The 23339-nt window shown below is 41.9% G+C and overlaps 1 protein-coding gene across 1 annotated transcript; it reads right to left on the reverse strand.

The window, feature by feature from the left end:
- Window positions 1–10773: 10773 nt before the first annotated feature.
- kctd4 (potassium channel tetramerization domain containing 4) lies at window positions 10774–11629 on the reverse strand. Its single transcript, XM_063214448.1, has one exon. The coding sequence runs from the start codon at window positions 11548–11550 to the stop codon at window positions 10774–10776; it is 777 nt and encodes a 258-aa protein (XP_063070518.1). The 5' UTR covers window positions 11551–11629.
- Window positions 11630–23339: the final 11710 nt, after the last annotated feature.

The raw sequence follows: 23339 nt of genomic DNA on the forward strand, positions 1-23339 counted from the left end.
ATAGTAAGACCCAGACAATTTACCATAATGTCCCCTCCACTTTCAAACCCAAAAATACACCTTTGTTCATATGGTTAAATTGTAATGTTAAAAAGTATAAAGGTCATCCTCACCATGTAGGTCACCATCACCAGTAGAGGGTAGTAGAGGAACAGCTCAATCACCAAATACAGGCTACAAGTGACACGCTCTTACTCTATGTATAAGTCATCTGAGTTTACCATCCACATTTGCATTTTTGTTTTACAAGCACACATCGCCTTATAGGAACAGTCCACCTTCTTTTGATGTTCACATATTTGCAGCAGTTCCAAGTATTTCACATGAACGTGTGTATAATTTTCTCCTCGGTGTGTTCAGTAATTCCTCAAGCCACAAGTGATCACTGGGTGGAATTAAATAGCTGTTTTTCTGGTGAATTTTATTTTCATTTTAAAGTGGTTACATTTCATGATAGGCTTAATATGTCTATACTGTTAAACAAGGCAATGCAAACACATAGAGAAACAAAAAAACATGTAGGCCTTTTTTCATATTTTACCAGGGCTTAACATCATGAGCAATTTCTTGGACTGAAAAAGAACTGAACTGAACTACAAAGAACTGAAAATTGTCATTTATTAGCAGGGCTTAATTCATGAAATTAGCTGTATGTTCTGTATATTATGATAAAAGTATAGCCTAGAAATCTAGACGCCCCTAGCGACCGCAAATTGAATTTGCTCCCGGGGGCAGTCTAGCGGACCCCGGTCGTTTTGCGAGGCTGAAAGTTATCCGATGACAGGGCCAATCACCTAGTAAACACAGGAAACTTTCTAAGAAGAAACATGGTGGCCGTCCGTGCTATGTATAGCACGAAAGTGTTTACTTAATTTAAAAAGCCTGGATGATAATACATTTCGTGGCTGACATGGATTTGCTGTACGGGTCTGGCTCGCCAGGCTAATAAAAGTATGTTCCCAAAATATTTGAATGACAAGAATTCACACATAGGTGATAGGACATCTGAACAGTCATTTTCCCAATAATAAAATGTAAAAGTAAAAAATGGTGGATAGACCGTTTTGCCAATAACCTCTTCATATTTTGAGTGCTTTAAGTACCTATTAGTCAGCAGTGGTGGTTGACCTGCTCACAAGCAGAAGCGACTGCATTAAAACTGGGTGCGTTTCTCAAAAGTGTAGTCGTTAGCCAGTTAGCAACTTGGGTAGTTGCCAATGGGAAATTGCATTGCAAACAACAAAGTAGCTAACATAGTTAGCAACTACAGTTCCGAGAAATGAACCCTAGGCTTGTGCAGTCCCTGTTACCTGCCAGAGGAATACCACTGAATATCACCCTAAATTTCATGTTAGTAAAGCTACTGCCATGTTGACCATTTTCTGAAGCCTCCAAAATGTAGGGGCCTAATCAGTTCATGTACAGTAGCTGTTAGTGTTTAGTGTTAGTGCAACTGTCTTTTTTTTTTAAAGATATTTTTTGGTCTTTTTTGACGTGGTAGACGAGTGCCCTACCGTTTGGCCACGGCAGTGCCAGTGCAGTCTTTCTGATCATATCGCAAACAAATTTAGTAAGCCATCATGAAAGAGAGGCTTCATTTGAAGTAGGCTGGTAATGGCAGGAAGGCAATAAACTTGACTTAGTGTAACAGGAGGTTTTTGGATCAAGTCATTTGAAAAAAAAAAAATCCAAAGTGCCACTTCTGGGATTTGTCTGCTTTTGGAGGTGTCCACAGGCCGTTTTATCAGCAAAAGTAGGTTGAACTTGATATTAATCGACCTTTTTTTTGGTGTGCCCAAATGTATGTTGAACACTTTATTTGATTAAAGGCATGTTTAATTTTGAATGTGTATTTTGGCACCTTTGTGCCTATATTTGACTTGAAAGTCAACAGTAGACAGGATAACAGGTAGAGAGAGATGGGGCGGCAGGATTTCAAAATGACCCATCAGGTCATTGGCAGTTAAGCCCATTCATGCTATACGTAGATGTACTATATTTGCACCGTATGCTAGCATCCTCAAAGCACAATTTATTTTGATAAAACTGTTTCTGTTGAGGGTGCTATGGTGCACACTGCACACACTAGTGCTCCTGTCTTGACCATGTATGCCCATGGGGACTCAAGTTCGAGTCTGGCCTGGATCATTTTGCTAGCCTGGCGACGGCATCCTATGTACTCCACCCAAAGATTTTGGCTCTGCACCTAGTCTGGCGAAAGCCTCCCAGCTCGGTTTGCTCACTGTTTAGCCAATCAGCAAACAGTTGAGAGTTGTGACACAGAACTCACCTGCGAAGTCCGTTACTGATTGGTTAAGGTAAAACTATTCACACTTTTATTTTGCTATTTGTATGCTTTTGCGACGCTATATCGTAACAGTCATGCTAATAAAGCACAATATGGGTTTTAATTTGAATTCAGAACTCCAATGAATTTAATTGGCAGAGTAAGATCAGACCATCTCCCACCCTCCACGGAGACGGATTCCTCTTGGCTTTTGCCAGACTGTTTGACGAAGTCAACAGTCGCTTTCGCCCAGGCTATCATTTTGCAAACGCACCCCTTCTGTCTTGCACTTCTCTGTCCTGTCATTCCTTCTCTATCTTGTTGAACAAAAGCTCAAACAGCCCCCCAAAAAAATAAGCCCTTCTGTTGAGCCCATAATAATTGTGTTAGACATTTCAGCACCGTTTATCACATTCAGCACAGAGCTCATCGGTACTTTGTGAAATGAATTGGCCTTTTAAAGAAAACATGCATTTGAAGGAGGCAGGAGGGGAAAATAATTGAAAAGATAGATTGACAGAAATTTCACGAGAATGTGTTTTTATTATTATTCACATACAGTGACTGTAGCCTGGTAAAGCCAGACTAACATGAAAAGTTTAGTCATTCAAACGGCTATGACCAATTGATGACTAACCCGCCCCAACGACTGAAACAGGGAGGGGAAAAAACACATCTCACATTGTGATTGGAGTAATAGGCTTTTCCGTTATTTTTGTGTCTGACCTCCAACTGCGCACTACACTCAAATAAAAAATTATTTAATTAGCACAGTATCATAACTACAAAGTTGACTCAAGGTGCTCTGCATCCACACATTCAGACAGGGGTTGCGTTGATGGACAGCACTGTCGGCAGAGGCTTTGCCCCGATGGGCTCTCCTCGAGGTTCAATGATGGGCGCGGGGCGTGGGGGGAACCCCAATACGATCAATAAAATGACACAGTCCCAAGAAACGTCCACAGTAGTCCAGGCGACTATTCACAGGGAGTAAAAAGTCAAACACTCAACTCGATCACAGGATAGCTTCCCTGCCCAGACTCAGGTTAATGACTTAGGTCTCCTGCTCTTCTTTGCCATACTTTTCATAGCATAAGGTGCACTTATCATCAAGCCTTTTCTCTAAAATTGCCTGTGTGTCTCATCAGTAGTCCTTTATGTATGAATTGAATGTTCACCACATTCTTCTATAAGGAGTCATTCAAACTTTCTTCAACTCAATCATGACGACACTGTAGCCATAGTAATTGCCACTCCAATGCTTCTGAAAAGTATTATTCCCTCAAGAGTTTTTCATTCCAGTCTATTTCACTGCCACTATCCCTGAAGTGAAATACCTTGGTACCAGGGCTTGACACTGGCACCTGCCAACCGGCCAAATGCTGGTAAAATGTTAATGTCTAGCCCTGCTTGGTGCTATTACTGATTCTGTATTTTCGTTTGACTCTCATCAAAACAGCATTCTAACTCAAAGCCATCTCCAAACTCTGTTCCTCAGCCTTGCTACTGCTCAGACCTTCATGTCTTCATATCGTCCAGCCTTGACTACTGAACTGGGGTGCGTTTCTCGAAATCATAGTTTTTAGCCAGTTAGCAACTTGGATAGTTGTCAATGAGAGATTGCATTGCAAACAACAAAGCAGCTAACGTAGTTAGCAACTCTAGTCTCGAGAAATGTATCTTCCCATTGGTCTTCTAACAGAACCAACAGATTAGAATACAGCCCAAATTCAGCAGCAAGACTTCTTACACATATTCGACTTTGGCATTATTCTCCACCAGCTACTTTGCTTACCTGTTAAATCGTAAAAACAGTTTAAAATCCTCCTTCATATAATAATAATAATAATTGTATTTGTATAGCACTGTGTCATACAAGGCATGTAACTCAAAGTGCTTAACAAATGGAAAAAAAACATTGTTAGAGATAGATTTAAAAGGAGAGGTATAGAGGAGAGGCAGAAAAAGCAGGAAGGCAGAGGAAGAAGAGATAGACAGAGAATGTAGAGTCATAAGGTCAACGTAGGATAGGACCAGGATTCTTAGATGTGTAAGGTCCATAGTGGCTGGGCCTATCATAAGTCATAGATAGTCACACAGAGATTGGGCGCTCAGGTGCGGCCCCTGGTGGCATCAGGGGTGAGGAAAAACTCCCTTTCGCTTGATTCATAGTTTGTAAGGGGGAAAAAACCTCAGTGAAGTCTGAGAAAAAAAGACCCCCTATAGTCAGGAAGAAACCTCAGGCAGAGACCAGCGGCCACCTAGGGGAGCCCCCTGCCAGGGCTGGTTGCGAGTAGTAAGGGCGCTGCGGCAGCTGGGACACTATGACGCCTTGGCAGCTAGGAGTTGGCAAGAGGTGGGTCTTCAGCTGCTTCTTGAAGGAGTCGACGGAGGTGGCTGATCGGATCTCGATGGGGAGGGCGTTCCATCTCTTGGGCGCATAGCAGGCAAATGCGGCGTCGCCGATCTTCTTCTGCGGGGGGTGGGGGTCCTTAGCAGCTTGGCATCAGTGGACCTGAGAGCTCGAGCAGGGGCATAAAAAGAGAGCATGTCTGAGATAAAACTAGGGGCAAGTCCATTTAACGCTTTAAATACTGTGAGCAGAATCTTAAAGTCGATTCTGTGTGAGACAGGTAACCAGTGCAGGTCTGCCAAGACAGGAGAGATGTGCTCTCTCATTCTGGTTCTTGTTAGGATTCTTGCCGCAGAATTTTGAATGAGTTGCAATTTGTCAATTAATTTTTTTTGGGAGACCAGAGAAGAGAGCATTGCAGTAGTCTATCCTACTGGTGACAAAGGCATGAATAAGTTTCTCAGCGTCTTGTCGGGGGGCCAAGCCGCGCACTTTGTTGACATTTCTAAGATGGAAAAAAGCAGATTTTGTTATCTTGTTGATGTGAGGCTCAAAGCTCAAATCCGAGTCTATGACCACACCTAGGCTAGTAACCTTATCTTTAATGTGCATGCTTAGGTCACCTAGGCTTGAGTGGAGTTTTGCACGTTTTTCCTTAGGCCCAATGAGCAACACTTCAGTTTTATCCTCATTTAATTTTAGGAAGTTACTGTTCATCCAATCTGTGATGGCAGACATGCATTTAGTCAAGGCATGAATGGCAGTGGTCTCCTCCATATCTTCAAGGCTCAACACAACCTAGCTGGCTCCCACATACCTTTGATGTTTCCTAGCCCCATATTGTACAAACCCACTCGTACTCTTTGCTCAGCCGATGCACTCCTCCTCTTCAACCCTATCGATTCATCTTAGGCCCATGGGAGATAGTGCATTTAGTGTGGCTGACCCTAAATATGGAAGACTCCCACTTGCACTGTGTAAATGTACTCCACTTTCCACCTTCAAAAGCACCTCTTTTCACCCAGGCTTCCTAATTATATTTGTATTGAACGATCTGAGAAAAAGTATTATTATTAGCATTAGTAGTAGTAGTAGTAGTGACGTGAAAGTGTGCCTGAGAAATTGCCATTGTCACACAGCACTACACAGCACAGTGCTCACAGTGCTCACAGTGATCAGTGAAGATGCATTTTATGACTCAACCATGAAAGAGGGGGCAGGCCCAAATGTCGCCCCAAGAGAGCAGTGAGGCAGGACGGTACTATTTTCAGGGTACCTCAGTGATGGAGGAGGATGGGGTGGAAAGTAGAAGTAAAAGTGAGCACTTGTGAAAGTAGCCAAACTACATTTGGTTTAGTTTGGGAATAGGAGGCTTTTGAGAAACACCGAAAGACACATTTTGCCTTGAAGAGAGTAGAAACGTCCAAAGGAAATGTGTAGTTTAATTCTTACCTTTAGGAGGCAGTTTGATAAATGCCCCCCTGACTTGCACTACAGTGTGAATTGATTGATTACAACTTCATCTTCTAAGGACCTGAATGGGGATTTGGACCTAATTAGTTTTTTGTAATGGTTTTTGTAATATGTGAAAATCAGAGGGCAGTCATGGGTAAGCGGTTAGAGCGTCAGAATTGTTGCCCAAAGGTTGCCAGTTCGATTTCCCACCCACCAGGTTGGTGGGAGGAGTAATTACCCAGTGCTCTCCCCCATCCTCCTCCATGACTGAGGTACCCTGAGCAGCATGGTACTGTCCCGCCGCACTGCTCCCTTGGGGCGCCACTGAGGGCTGCCCCCGTGCACGGGTGAGGCATAAATGCAATTTTGTTGTGTGCAGTGTTAACTTGCGTGCTATGGAGTGCTGTGTCATAAAGTGACAATGGGAGTTGGAGTTTCCCAATGGGCTTTCAAGATTCAAGATTCAAGATTCCAGATTCAAAAAGCTTTATTGTCTAATATGTTTCCATGTTGTCAAAACGCAACTCAAGCACTCAACACAACATCTTATGTTGTACATCGATGAGCTGAATTAGGATTAAGTGAACCCAACAAAGTAAGACTGAAAAAAATGCAAATAGGCTTTATAAAAAGATAAGTACATGGAAGGATCTAGAGTTGTATTAAGTAGAAGTTGAAGTACTCTTACATATATAATTACAACACTAGTAGTATGATGTTACAAAGTTGAAGCCATGCAATAGCCTTTCATGCATCTGTAAGTTTTTCTATGTCTACTTTATACAACTCTGTTAAATTAACGTTACTGAATTCCCCTTTGACTCCTTGATTAATTCAGTGTAATTGAGAAAATTAAATGTGGCAGGGCTGACACGCAGCAACGGGGGTAAATAATACACACTCTACTTAAATTTCCACTTTACAGTCTGGTGGAATGCCTTGGAATAGGCTGTAGGTCTGTGCCGCTGAAAGTCCAAATAGGCTATGTCTTGCTGTTAATAGCTTCAAAAGCGTCAAAAGCTTTAATTCCAAACAAGCATGCCATTTTATCATGACACATACTAAATTGTCATTGTCACCCATTCCTTTTCATTTTGCTTGGTATACTGTATTTCAGCGCTGTGCCTTCGCCTTGCAAGCCACAGGTATTGATTAAGTGGTTGCTAAGCAACAGGTTTGCCGCTGATGTTGGCAATGAATAGAGCATTTGCAGCCATTGGCTTCTACTAAAAGCACCCCACCCCCAACACGCCGACACTTCTGTGGATGACATGGGGGAGGGGTGCACTTTTCTCACCAAGTTATGATTTGTAGTTCTTCATCAAATGTTTTTTTTTCTGTGTGTCTGTAAAATGGAATAGTAAGTACATGACCAAAATGTCTCCATTAGGCCTGTATGAGGCTGGTCTATGCTTTTCTGACACACAATATTGTTCTTCTATTCATTTCACTCACACTATACAAACTTAAAGGAATTCAGTTATCTTGGCAAGAAATCGGAAGATCTTAGTGGTTTTCCTAATAAAGCAATGTTGGGAACGATGTATCTCCTTAAATGTTAAAATCTATTCCTTTGATTTTTCCTCAAGTTATGCCACACTATACACTACAAGCTTGATTACATTTTTCTTGAACGAAAGTGGACCTATCACACAGACATATTCTAATCAACACAACCATCATTTATCATAGGCTATGTATAGTCTTCGTTTATGTTCAAGTCATGATAAGGGTTTTCAGAAAATTAAAGTAGATTACAAGGTCAACATATTGACTAAGTAATAGTGTCATTGCTGTGTATTTAACTACCTCTGTTAACCCTTAGAGGTGCCCATTTGTAGACATGATTTTTTGAGGCTGCTGGGTCTGCTACATGTATACCTTGACATTTTTCGAGGTACTTTAATGGGCTAAAAAAGAAACCATGGCAACCAAGGTGAGACATACAGTACTGGTGTTATGGCTATGATTTCACCTTTCTTTGTCGCAAAACATTTTTGAAAAAAGCTTTCATACCACAACTTGGAAGGTATTGCCAAGGGGTGAATTAAGATTAAGCCTAAGCAAATTGCTATTCCAAAATGTATTTCCGACAAACATAAACACATAGCCTGTATATCACGCTGATGTATTTTGCATACAGTTATTCAGAGTTTCAGTGCTGGTGAATCTCTTAGCATTATAGAAAGTACACAGATGTGCAGTGCAGATGAACAAAGACAAATGGAAGAAAAACTCAACAAGTACCCCATGGCATTATCAAGGCTTCTATTTTATTGACATCACTGCCGGCACTGTATCATGTGCATCCATGGTAATGAAGCAAAACAAGAATCAGTGATTGCTCCGCACAGTAGCCTGTATTATGTAGTCTTACTTGATGCCCATGGATCAGCTTAATTGAGAAAATGCATCATGACTTCACTCCCAATTTATTTGAATAGTATCATATCTGTTCATGAACCTGCCACAGATCTGTGGGCATATGTGTAGGTGTTGTGGATGTTGTTTAATAGTTAATAGACTGAGGATCAAAGTCAATATCTCACATTATTTTCTCTAATAGCGTTTTTGCTGTATTTTTCTTCCTGTGAACAACATGTCCGTGGTAAGGGAAGGGAGAAGGCAAACCTGTTGAGCTGCCAGTAACCAGCATGCCGAGTTTAATTCTCTTTGCAGAGAAAAGTAACAGTGATATTCAACATGGCACTAAATTACAATGTTTTCTATTTTAATTAAACAATGTTGATAATATGGATTGTAATAAATAATAATAAATAATAATAATTAAAAAAATGATATATATATATATATATATATATATATTAGTGATGTCAGCAATAGTCGATTCGGCAATGCAATGCAATGCGGGGCATGGACAATTAAATTCAATGCGGCAAGTTCCAGAATCGATGCGGCAAATTAAAGTTTCAATTACTTCCGTGGATATTTCAGCAAATGAATGTTAAATTAAATAAAAGCACTTCAATGTTGAAAACTGCAAGACTGATACAGAAAACTGCCAATTAAATGTTGCTCAGTATCTGACTCATGACTGATGAAACATTTGCTTTGCTTTCAGTAGAAATGTAATGCATTGCAATGCATTGTAGAATTGAATCGAATCGAATCGCTACCTCCCGTATCGTAATTGAATCGAATCGTGAGGGCAGTGCCAATGCACACCACCATATATATATATATATATATATATATATATATATATATATATATATATATATATATACATATACACACACACACACACACACACACACACACACACACACACACACACACATGATGCTGCCCTTTACTTTCAGAGGAGAAGAGGTACAGTACTGTACTGTGAGTGATCGCCACTAATGGGCATCACAGTTTCTCATTAAAAATTGATAGACCTCATTTGCAATTGAAAAGGACCCTGGTTTGATGTTCACACAACAAACCGTAAACCGTTGGTTGATTTGTACAGTGATCTCTTTTTTTGTCTAAGGTCTGCTTAGTGACAGTATATCTTTACATTGTATGGGAGATTAGACTGTGTAGACCTGTATGAAGTAGGGTATTTTGTGTTCTTGTTGACAAAGAATGTACTTTGTGAATGGAAAATATGTGCAATATCGCTGTTCAAGTCTGTTGCTCCAAAATATCTTGCTATGCATATATACAGTTGGCTACATATGCACAATTATGACAATATATATATATATATATATTGTATATATATATACAATTATGTCATCCATTCAGTTAATATTCCCTTCTGGGGTAACATAAGACTGTCTAGCCTGGGTGGGCTCCAATCTCTCACAGGGTAAACGCTGTTCCCTGCCCCACTTGTCAGAATAGTGCCCTACTGTCCTACTGTACTGATATTACTGTGCAATAATATCACTCTCCCTTTAGATCCATGAAACACCTCTTTGATTATGAAGATTGATCTGAAAACAGAATTAAAAAACAACAGCTGACTGTTTTTTTTTTAAAGTATGACCAGTACATAGCTTCACATTAATGTATTCATTCGTGTGACGAAAGGTCATTCGTGATGAAATGCTAAAATCAAATTGAACACTGCCAATATTACATCAGCGTTGCCAAGGACATGTTTTTCTTTTTTTTGTAATGCAAATCACCACTTGCACTTGAATTTGGTAATGCAGAGTAACACCCACTTAAAGCAGCAGAGGTCAGTTTCCACAGCACTAATGGAACTCAGGAGAGCAAGTCCATTACTCAATATTATGGTTTTATTACAAAGCAAGCTTTCACATTTCAAGTGCATTTATTCACATTCTTACCAGCCAATAACAACAGTACGTCATTACAAGTCTTTCAGTGATGCACCACACAAACATACAGTAAACCTTCAAAAATGTGATTTTAAGAGATCTGTGAGCTGTAGCATTTAAAGCTAAATGTGGTGCTTTCCAGTAGTCTTTTTTTTCTTACAACAACAGTTCAAAATATTTAATTTCCAGACAACCCAAAAACACAATGTAAACACAACAGTAACAAATCACCTAATTCTTGACCTTTTTCAGGCTTTACAAAGAGGCAGTGTAAACACAAAAGTTGAGAAGTGTTGGGTGTATAGTTCAATTCAATGTCTATGAATACCAATGAATCTTGAGGTACTGTACTTGGTCCTATGGTACTTTCTCATTCCTCAGCATCATTTCATAAAGTGGAGGGCCTCACACTGAACAACAGATCCACGGCTGCTGTCTAGGCTCGTGAGGAGCCGGAAACCTCCCCTAAGAGCCAGCAGCACCGTCTCGAGTTTGAGGCACTCCAGCGTGCACAAGAAGGTACTGTCTTCTTTCAACACCAGCCTGGACCCCATTTCGGACTTGATGAAGTGTCGGAACTGGATGACGTTGGACGACACCGCAAACTCCTCGGGGAAGTCGTCCAGCCGGCTCTTGGAGATCTGCACCAGCCGGCCCTTCACCCTCTCGATGAAGCTGGTGTCACTGCAGTAGACCTTGAGGCCGTGCGCGCGGTCGTGGCTGTCCGTTACCTCCAGGAAGGCGCCCTCGCGTCCGGCCGCCTGCTTCTGCTCCCAGTCCGACGTGGCCTCCGTCAGCTCCGGCAGCCGGTAGAAGTCGGCCTCTTTCTGCAGCAGCCCGATCTCCTTGAAGTCGTCCGGGATCAGCAGCTCGCCCAGGCGCAGGAAGTTGAGGATGTGGCGGAAGATGGGGCCGTCCCGGTCGATGAAGGCGTTGCCCATGGAGTCCACGTGTTGCACGGGCCTCTTCCCGCTGCTCAACTCCTCTAACAGGGAGCCGGGGTACTTGGCCAGGGTCTGTCTCTGGGTGGCGTACAGGTAGCCTCCTACATTGAGGGTGATTGTGCCCGAGGTGGATTTCTTGAAGCTCTTACTGGGCTGCAGCAGGTCGGGGTTGATTTGTCTGAGTTCACTCTCCATCCTTCTGAGGTTCCATTCCATGCCGCGCCGCGCCGCACAACCCCCCTGCCTAGTGGAACGCGTGCTTTGCGCCCGATCGATGGAGAACGCGAGCAGCGCAGTCAAGTGGAGCTGGCATTGAGCAAGAGCGCACAAGCGAATGCTGCCAGCACTTAGCGAAAAAGCCTTTCTCAGTCTCAGCTTCTAACACCGTGGGGTGGGCTTGCCTCCGTCAGTGTGTGTGTGTGTGTGTGGTTGTGCGTGCGCATGAAAGGGAGGAGTGGGATGGAGCGGTGAGGAGGAGGGAGGGGAGGGGGGCGGTTAGCGGGATAAGTGGGAGGAGGTGAGTGCACAAGCCAAGCTTTTCTCTCTCTGCATGCTGCCTGCCTGCTCTCCTGAAAAAAAAAGCGTGTTTTTTTAATCACCTCTCCAGCCTTTCTGCACATTCTGGGCAATTAGCAGCTTAGTCACCGATGAAAAAGGTGATTCAGTTGGGGGGTAGTAGCACATGAACATGCAGATCACACACACACACAACAAAGATAACAAGTGGTGTTTGTGTGTGTGTGTGTGTGTGTGTGCATGTGCGTGTGTGTGCATGTATGTCTGTAAAAGTGTTAAGAGAAAAAGAATATGCTAATGGAAACATGAAGAGTGGCTGAGAGACGATCTATGTTGCCACCTGCAAGAGTTATTGTCTGATACTGTCATCAACAGTGATTGCTAAGGACTGTTGTCGCTCAAGTACGAACACATTCTTTGAGTGGATGATGTGCTTATTCAAATGATTAAAATGCTCTTTTTAACTGTAAGCTGGTCTTCATGGGAAACTTCAGTTTCATCTACAAAAAAGTACTTTTCTTATCGCAATGTTTTTCGTAATGCTTTTCATTTGTGAATTTAAGTAAACTGCACCAGATAACCATCAGTGGAATTCGAATACATTGTCCATGAGACCAGAGAGATGTGTATTGTGTTTGGCGTAGGGGGGGCAGTCCATGTCTCAACACCATTTAAGCCTTCTGGGGGTGAATTGTAAACTAGCACGCTTAAAAATAGCACATTTTTTAATAGAATCTGACAGTGAGTGAGCTGCCTTTCTTTGTCACTTGTTTCCACACCAGATACATTGCTAATGTCTTTTAGGGCTGTAACGATACACTCAACTCACGATTCGGTTCCTATCGCGATCTTTGGGGGAACATGAGGGTGAATGAGCTTTTCATTTTGAGCTTTTTTCATTATTTTTCTATATGTCCGGGTCAAATTGCACTGTTGAGAAAGTTACTCAAAAAATGTAATGCACTACTTATTACATGTTACTGTCATTAAAAAGTAATGCCTTACATTACAACATTACTTTTTTTTAAAAGTAAGGCATTACACTACTTTTGCATTACTTTTAGTTACTTTATCCAAAATGACTGGAAATAAGGATTTGGCAATCTACAGTGCAAATCTATGAGGTGGCATGACTTTCACCTGCCATCCACAAGTCGTTTTGGAAGCCTGCAGACTGAAAACCAACATTTTCAGGAATTGCATCTTACCCACATACAATATTGATTCACCAAAATAATGATTAATCCTTTCTCTTCTTACCACACCTTAGGCCTACCATGCACACCAGCGCCGTTTAAAAAAAAATCTATTACGGACGCATGCAGCAGCACTTGGCTGAAACATAAAGCCACCTCACTGCACTACGAGTTTGAAAATTATTATTGATAAAAGAGCAGATGCATGCATTGCTACAGTAGGCCCATTTTGAATATTAATTATATAGCCTACAGCACACCGGGGAAAATGTCTTATCAACGAACGAAATTATAGGCGAAAACATGATTACGAGGATACCAGCCAGTCAGTTTGCAAGCTCGTGACTCGCCTGAATTATGTGACTTTGTGCCGAGATCAGTTTGTCACTCACTCACAACTATTATTCTTTACGCGCTCTCAGTCAGCATCGCGGCCAGCATATTCTGCGACTTTGCGCAAACAGCTACTTCTATTCATGCAACTATTGCGCTGGAATTTACAGTGATAGGCTACAGAGTGATGCAATGACAGCAAGCCTTTTCAATTTCACTACTTAGACAGGCGAACATATAATATTTTATTTCAAATGGATTTATTTCAATTTTAGTGATGTTTAGTTGAACAAAAGTGAGGGGGGTGCAACGTACTCATCCCCCCGTCGGATACCCTGCCGTGTCCCGTGAGAATGGGATGCATCCCCTCCTTTCCTGACTAATTTGGTGGTGCTATGGCACCTCTTCAAATCGTCAAATTGTTTGTAGGCTACTGTTTTTCGACGTGGAACGCGGCTTGGGTTTCAAGTACAGTGTGCATTTAACTGAAATGTTCTTGCCGTCCTTATTTTCAATGAAGTCAAAAGAGTGGGTATATACCCATCTTGAAAACGAGCAAGCTGGATCTTCTGGATCGGTCATCCTTTGTCAGCCTGCCATTTCGAGAGACGAAGCATGAAAGAGGAAGCAATGTTCTGCGTGGAACTTTAAATTCTCTGCGCGGATCTCGCGGTGATCCGCGAACATTGTATAAAGAAAACAAAATACCCACACAAAATGTAGGTGAAAAAATGCGTTGTAATGTGCAAGTTACTTGCATTGTAACGAGGACATATTACCGATTTTTCCCCCTGTAATCAGTTACATTACTGAGTTACTCAAAAATGTAATGCATTACAGTAATTAGTTACTTTTGTAACTCGTTACTCCCAACACTGTCAAATTGACCCAAACACCTTCTATGTAACCAAAACACAAACATCTTACAAGGGTTAAGCTTGGAAGCTCCATCACTTCATATCATATGGTTGTTTTCTGGCCTGATAGGAAACAAAACTTTGAAAGGGCGCATCATGATTCTGCCTCCTTGTATCGCGATACAGTATCGTGACTCTGTGTATCACGATTTCTCCTTTTGATACAATATCGTTACAGCCCTAATGTTTTTGCGAGTCTGGGCTATACGTAGTTAGTTACACAAGCCTCTCTGACATCTGAGAGTGCTGTCCCCTAAAACATGACAGACTGTCAATCACCTCAGAGATTCCTACAAGCTATTGCCATTTTTATTAATGTCAAGCTGTTGGCAAAACTGCTGGACATGGTAAGATTATTTTTGAATTTTTAGAGAGAATACACACATGGGGGTCACTTGCAAATAAATAAGACTTGTATACACCAATTGTTTATGTATTAAAACAGGTTTCTTAAGTTAACTAGCACAGCTCTCATATTCAGCTAGTTTTGATTGATGCGTTTATGGAAAATACTAACGATTCAATTGCCATTGTGGATTGGACTGTCACTAATTACACTATGCAAAAAACATCGGCCCTCACTCAGGTCTGGCAATGACTCGTTGATCTGGATGTCTTCAGCAAACATTTTGGAGAATTTCCAGTGAGCAAGCATCAAAAGAGCCTTTTTTTTGAGACAATGACCATGTAGTCCATCTTGGAGTGCATGTGTGTCGTCATGTGATTTGAGCATGGGCATGTGCACCTCCCCCATTCTCTTCTACCTCTGCGTCAATGGTGACAGCAGTCTTCGGTCATATGTTTTCCTCAGTCAACTTCTAAATTTACCCTTCCTTCTAGCGTTATCAGCGGTGGCTGTCAGGTTTTTGTAATCTCGTTTTGTGATTTGCCTTGTACATTTTTTTTCCCCTTTGTGTGTCCTTTATGATTGGATGAAGGAATATAGATAGGCATAACAAGATACAGTATGTAATAGTAGCTCAATGTCAGCCAGAGAAATGTGGGGATCCATTCTGGAGCAGGCCGTTAACATGACTGACATTTTGTACAGTATGCCTCGTGGCTTTGGACTGGTGGGGGTGGGGGCTATTTTATGCCTACTGCATCAAAGGGGAATTGAGAATCCCCTCCCTTGGGTTAGTGTGGTTCCAAGAAGTGAGTTGTCATGACGAATCATGCAAAATCTATGTAGTTCCTCAAGATGAGTCCCAGCACTCTACAGACACACAGTATTGGACCATTTTCTGACATGTTGTTCAGGCTCCGCTCATACCACGATTATTCTTACCAGTCCATCACTGTTACTTGTCTTGTCTTGCACTTTATGTCAGTCTGTAAAATGTCAGTCTTGTATGTGTCCATGTCCTGGCATGGTATAGAGAGACAATGTAATTTAATTTTCCTTGTATGACTTGTGCATATGAAAGTGACAATGAAAGCTGACTTGACTTGATCAGGCTCTATCTAAATTAGTGTTTTTCAGAGGGGGCTCCACAGCCCTTCGGGGGGCATTGGGGAGCCATGGGGGTGGGGGGGTTGAAAAGGATACAGCTGACAGGGGGGATGGTGTCTTAGTTGCCATTGGGGGGCATTACTCAATTTTTTTAATACTAACGCGGGTGTTGGTAGACTTCTGATGAAGTCAAGGGGGTTGAGAACCACTGGTGTAAACGAATGGCAAGTCATATGCACTCTCTTACCACACGAATTGAAATCTGTAATGAAAATGTTATTTTAATGGCCCAACATACAGTTCTTTGTCATATAGGTTATTTTGATGGTGTTCAGCCTATGTACAGTGCTTTACTACACAACATATTAAGTACATCGAAGTATAATGCTGCAGCATTAATTGATTGCATATTTTTGTTTCATATAGTTAGTTTATAGTCAACAGATGGTGGGCTCGTTGAACAGTGTCGCCATGCATTTCTATGGAGGACGTCTCTGTGCTACAACTCCTCTTTAAGAAAGTCTACCATCTACCATCTTAGCTTCGGTTTGTATTGTGGGTTTCCTTGCGTTCCTTTGGTTCCTTCGCTGTGTTTGACTCATAAAGTGTTTGTTTGAGTCTGCATACCAATGAGACTGAATGTTGGCCACAGCAGAGCTGGACAACAAAAATGTGACAGTTCTGCCAAACACAAATCTTCTGGACAATAAAAACGTGACAGTCGTGCCTAACACAAATCTTCTATCTGAAATGAGATGGAACTCGCACCTCCTTGAGTCACTCTCTTGCAGCCTTTACATTTGATAATGCCTTTCAGATAGGTAGAATTACACAGTCTTCCTGTTGGTCTAATGCTGGCCACTTTATGATCCCTTCCAGACTTATCTTATTTAGGACTATTACTGCTATCATCACTGTGTGTGTGTGTGTGTGTGTGTGTGTGTGTGTGTGTGTGTGCGTGCGTGCGTGCGTGCGTGCGTGCGTGCGTGCGTGCGTGCGTGCGTGCGTGCGTGCGCGCGCGCGCGTGCGTGTGCAAGTGTGTGTGCGCACGTGCGTGTGTGCATGCGTGAGTGTGTGTGGGCACTATCTCACGTGCATCCCTGACAATTGGTACCATACGGCAGCCTTCAGAGCTGGTGTATGAATGTGGGGATGTGTGTGTGTGTGTCGTGTGTATGTGTATTTTTCTTCTCTCTTCTCTTTCTTTCATCTCAAGCACATTGAATGACAGTTATGTATGATAATACATAATACGGGCAGTCATGGGTAAGCGGTTAGGGGGAACATCAGACTTGTAGCCCAAAGGTTGCTAGATCGACTCCTGACCCGCCACTTTGGTGGGGATACTAATTAACCAGTGCTCTCCCCCTCGTCCTCCATGACTGAGGTACCCTGAGCACGATACCAGCCCGCCGCACTGCTGCCTTGGGCTGCATGGGTGAGGCATACGTGCAATTTCGTTGTGTGCAGTGTGCACTTGTGTGCTGTGGGGTGACAATGGGAGTTGGAGTTTCCCAGGTGGGCTTTCACTTCATAATGTGCTATACTAGTTGCATTGCTATTGCTACTGTATCTAGTATATCATAGGTTTATCCAAAGCGACTTACAGTTGTTTACAGGATATTGGTTACAGCCCCTCAAGCAGTGTGGGGTTAGGTGCCTTGCTCAAGGGCACCTCAGCCATGGAGTGTGGTAGGGAGTGGAAAGGTGAGATTTGAACCTGCAACCCTCTGATCTGAAGCCCCTTCTCCTTGACCTGACGAATCACAAGCAAAACATGTTGTTCACTTTAAAAAGCATCAAAATTAAGTCCACCAGTCTGCGGTAATTCTTCTTGTTTTCCTTGGTGCACTGAGCAGTCATTTGAGATATGGTATCTGAGATTTGAGATATGGTATCTGAACAGTCATTTGAGGTACCATAATGGTATTTTACCATAATGGTAACTGAAATTTGATACCGTGTATGGTATCTGAACAGTCATTTGAGATATGGTAACTGAGATTTGATACCGTATATGGTATCTGAACAGTCATTTGAGGTATGGTAACTGAGATTTGATACCGTATATGGTATCTGAATCTGATCATTTGGGTTATGGTAGGCCTATCTGCCTCTAACAGGGAGAACAGACCCGTTAATTATTCACCTTCACAACTCTGCCAATGCTATGATGAGTCATGAATAGGCAAATGTAGACTCTGCTAAATGTTTTTCTCACCTGAAAATCTGACTTCACAGATAAAAAAAATAATCCAAATATAAAAACTGACAGCATGCTTGTGGCCAGTGGCTACATTCCCTGCGTATGTGTCAACAACATGAGAAGTGGTAATATGGTATCTGCTCTGCCTACACAAAGTAAATGTCAAATTACCGGTTGCACTTTACACACAATACAAAGGTGTTTCAGAGTTAAGAGTGCAAAATGCAAAACAAAACGAAAGTTAGCATAAAACAGTGTCAATCATACAGTATGTCACATAAGTGAGTACACCCCTCACATTTTTGCAGATTTGTAAGTATATCTTTTCATGGGACAACAGTAAAGAAATTTCACTTTAACACAATGATTAGTGACCTGTTAACAACATATAAAACCACTTAAATTTGTTGTTCACTCTCAAAAAAAATCAAAATACAGCCATTAATGTTTGAACATGTACCCACAAGTGAGAACACCCCACCCAGATTAAAATTGTCTCGAAATGAAAAGGGATTCATCGATGTGCGTTTCAACCTTTCTTTGCGTTTAAAGGGCAACTCCTGCCAATTTCAATGTGCTGTTGTATTGCTCACGCTACCCTTGACTTGTCAGTACCTGGTGACACCGCAGTTTTTGGCCAAGCCCTTTCCGAGATATGAGCTATTCTAATGGGGGCAACTTTTGTTTACATTTTAAAAAATGAGCATAGGCCTACTCCAAATATTTTCCCAAAAGGTATCGCTGTTTGCTAGCTGTCTGCTGATGTTGCATAACCTTTTGGATGTTTTTGGGAATAAATTTTAAAAAAAAATTGAAATGTAAACAAAAGTTGCCCCCATTAGAATAGCTCATATCTCGGAAAGGGCTGAGCCAAAAAATGTGGCGTCCCCAGGTACTGACAAGTCAATGGTAGCGTGAGCAATACAACAGCACATTGAAATTCGCAGGAGTTGCCCTTTAACTTTTAAATTTTGAGTCTGCACCTGGCTTAAATAGATTGGTGTGACATTTGAATGAAATCCTACGCTCTACGGAGAGTACCATGATCTGCCTCAATAGTCACAGTGCATGTTGACATGCATGTCTCTTTTAGGAATAATTCACATTTCAACTGTTGACGATATTCATGCATCCCCAAACCATGTCAGTCCCACTACCATGCTTGACTAGCCAGATGATACACTTTTTTTTGTAAAACTCACTTGTTTACCACCACACATGCTTGACACCATCTAAAGCAAATTTAGGTCTCTTCAGACTACACGACATGGTTCCAGTGATCCATATTTTTGGTCTGTTCATCTCTCTTGAGACCAAGGTAAACAAATTTGCTTTAGATGGTGTCAAGCATGTGTGGTGGTAAACAAGTGAGTTTTACAACAAAGTGTATAATCTGCTAGTTGTTAAGGAGATTTCATTGTGCAGCATAATCCACATTGTACCCCAGGCCCTACCGTGGCTGATATGGTAGGGCACTCGTCTACTATGCGGCCGACCCGGGTTCGATTCCGGCCTGGGTCCTTTGCCGGCCCTTCCAGCGGTGTAGTCTACTTTTTTGAAGTGGGTATACTGTATATTGGATCATTTTTTGAAGTGGGTATACTGTATATATTTATGCCATTCTAAATAATGGATTAATGAATTTTAAGTATACTGAAGCCCCTAAAATTTAGAAGTGGGTATACTCCGTATACCTGTGTTCTACGTAGACTACACCACTGGGCCCTTCCCCGTCTCTCTCTCCCAACTCGCTTCCTGTCTCTACTTCACTGTCCTGTCTGAGAAAAAAAACAATGAAGGCTTGTAAAGCCCCCCAAAAAAGTAACTAGGGTTGTATAAGCAAAGAAAAATATATTTACTCTGTCAGATGTAATTCAACCAATAGCTCGGTTATTTTGGTGTACCCCCAATCATTTAGAGATGTTTGCTTATACCCATTTAAGCCTAAGGCACCTGCAAAACATGCCTTCTGAATACCTGAGCTCCTTTTGGAAAAAGGTGCTCTCAGCCTATAAACGTAAATATCTCAGCCTCCGAAGCACATAAAAATGTGAAATGAGCTGCATTTAAAAGCTAGGACCCGCATCTTGCATCAGAATGTGTTCTTTCAGCTCTAACATACCCACATGTTGAATAAAAAAATCAACTCTCAAGAGCCTGAATGCTGTGTCTATGTCGCTCCAGGCGCCTATTAGGTCAGTGCAGGGTACACGCAACATCAGGCTCAAATGGGTTAAGGAAACAAGCTTTGCAAAAATATGTTTGTTTATCTGTACTACTGCCACTGTGCTTAATTGTAACAGAAACACTGTTTGTGTACTAGCTAAGCTGGCAAACAGTTCAGTCATTAAATGGAAATCAAAGCCTTTTTCTTTTCTTTTTTTTTGCAGGAGCGAAAGCAGTCATCCTGTTTCACATGTTGAGAACAGCCTTTGGAGGGGAAATACAGGCCAAAAAAAAGATTGAAGTCCTTGATTCTTCCTCTCTGCATGTTGATATGCATACACCCTGAGGGCTCACGCTTCTACTGCAGCGGCCGGGTAGGAGGGCGAGTGAGATTGCTAGGAGACCAGAAGTCGTATTGTGTGTTGGAGTGAAGTGAAGAGGGCCTCATCAAGATGGCCGCCCTCCTCCTCCGATCTGGAGGGCCAAGCAGGTGGGAAGCGAAGGTTGGTGAGTGGGCAGACGCCTGACCTCTCCACCCTGCAGTGAGTGCTGGGGTCTCATCTCAGCGGCGTTAGCAACTAGCATTAACGGCCATTATGCCACCCCCACCAGCCCACGTCTCAATAACTTCACACAATCTGCACTCACTCCCTCCCAGCTCCATGACCCTCATGGTTTTTATGTAACTTGACAATATATTGCCTAAGTGATGTAGAAAGAAACCATGTCATAACTCTTGATAGCATGGTGATGTCAGATGAAAAAAAAAAATGCTACTGATTACTACAGCTGAGCCAAGGTCTTGCACAGTTCTGACCCTTTGTGTATACTTGAGGGAGAACTGGATGCTTCAATGAATATGTTGTGCATAGCCTATATGTGGGTGGTTTGTGGGATTTACAACTACTTCAGTGTGTACATCACAAAACTGTGAGAGCATCACCAAAGCTGTATGTATTTATTTAATGCGTAAAATGACATTCGTTATTATGTATGCTACCCTGATTGATAGGTGTGTCTGATTTTGCCATGTAGCCTATAAAACGTATTACTGTTTTGTTTAGCATAATGCTAACATCTCAGAGATAAGGGGCACCTAAGTCACGCCCTCTCCTTCCTGGTTCATGTGGCAGACAGTTGCAAAAAAATTGAATAGAAGTGAATGAGGCGAGTCGTGGTGGACTTTTGGTGCATAAGTGGTCCAAGGTTTGGATTGCTGTCGAGAAACCACTAATTTCAAGCCCAGTAATTATTTTTTGACTCCCTCTGCCCAGTGAACCAGGAAGTAGAGGGCGTGACTTAGGTGCCCCTATTCCAGGTCGTTATTAAGATCAAAGCTATTAGGCTCGTTCGTGACGAAGCAGTGCTGCTTTTGCTAAGCAGAGAGCATTCACACTTTGCCAGTTTGATGCATTGTGGTTAGAAAATTCTAACCAGAATGCATCAAACGGGCAAAGTGCGCATGCTCGTTGCTTAGCAAAAGCAGCACTGCTTCGTCACGAACGAGCCTAGTGTTAAGTCACTCAGTAAATTAAAATGTAGGAGGCAATGTATATTTTTACATAAGGTACATAGGCTACTATACATACTTAGGTACATAATATGTATGTAGGCCTACATAAGGCAGGCTATGTACATGTTTGCTGCTCTTTTGTGACTCTCTAAAAGATTCTGTTTCAGTTCAGACCCGATTGCTGAGCTGCTTTGGAGCTGTGGATAAATCACTGCATCTTCAGTCTATCTTCAGTGATACGATTTGTCTAGATCCTGAATACTATTTAATAAAGAGGTCTTCAGATAGGGGCCCAAGAACACCTTTCAATATAAATATTGCAGGTCTTGACAATAATAATTAAATATGTCTGGCATCTATGACGTTAGTACCCGGTGTCTGTATAATGTCTATAATGATTACTCTTCCTCGATGTACTCTCCTGGGAGCAGCACTGGTCACTAATAGGGTTTTCACACCTGGTCCCTTTCAGCCATTTAAGTGAACTCACTCAGACCTGTGACTCAGCATTTTCTGTGTACGTGCACGCTCTAAAGTGTACTCAGACCCCTCGGAAGTGAACCGTACTGAGACCTTTATTGAGGTAGTAGAGAAGTGAGGCTTTTTTTTGCTGTAAAACACCAACTCCACCAATCCTTGGATGGTGTACAGTAGGTCATTTAGGCCCCAGCTCCACCTACAGGTGTGGACATGAAAAACACACTTGCCACAACACAAATGGGCAGCACAGCAAAGATGGACATGACAGATGATCTGGGTATACTTGCAGGGGGAAAACATTGCATGGCAGGTTGGTTTAAAGGTGCACTGTGTAATATGTTTAGCAGTTTATTTCCAGAATTCATGCAGCCCATTCAAAAATTTTACCTTTTCCACAAATAGGCCTACTTACCACCACCATCAAATTGTAAGTGTTCTTTATGACTGAGAAAACTGCACTTTACATGAAAAGGGGTCTGTCCATGGTCTGTCATTTTAAATGTTAAGAAAAGTTTTTAGCTGAAAAATGTACTGTACTTCTGTCCTAGTGGTAAATATTAGTTCATTATTTAGTAAATATTTATGAAAAGATCAAATTTGGCAATAGGTAGCACAGTTTCAATGAGCAGCATAGTGCCAATACCTACTCTGGCCACCATCCTACACAGTGCACCTTTAAAGTGGAAGTTGGCAACTTGTTGTTCGTCATATTACCTTGAACTGTCATGGGATTCCGAAACAGAGCCATGAATATCATTAAAGGGACACTGTGCAGGAAATGGTCAAAACAGGTACTGCAACTATGCTGCTCATTGAAACTGGGTTGCCTATTGCCAAATTTGATCTTTACATGAAAGTTTACTAAGTAATAAACAAATATTTCTAGTATGGTCCAAGTAGAGTCATTTTTGCAGCTAAAACTGGCTATTTTTGGAAATTCAAAATGGCGGACCATGGAAAAGATCCCTCTTTTCATGTATGAAAAGTGCAATTTTTTCAGTCATAATGAATACTTAAAATTTGATGGTGGTGGTAAGTATTCATGAAAAAGGTAACATTAGTGAATGGGCAGCATGAATTCTGGAAATAAACAACTAAAAATCTCACACAGTGTCCCTTTAGAGATGACTTGCACCATGGTTTACATCTGTTCAGACTGTTGCCCTCTGGCAGGCGCTACAGGTCAATACCAGCCAGAACAAATAGGACAGCTGCTCCCCCAAAG

This window comes from Engraulis encrasicolus, chromosome 13 (genome assembly GCF_034702125.1).
Source record: "Engraulis encrasicolus isolate BLACKSEA-1 chromosome 13, IST_EnEncr_1.0, whole genome shotgun sequence".
NCBI lineage: Eukaryota > Metazoa > Chordata > Actinopteri > Clupeiformes > Engraulidae > Engraulis > Engraulis encrasicolus.

Excerpts from the sequence above, each read along its gene's own strand:
- kctd4 (XM_063214448.1), bottom strand. The coding sequence starts at position 11,550 with ATGGAATGGAACCTCAGAAGGATGGAGAGTGAACTCAGACAAATCAAC.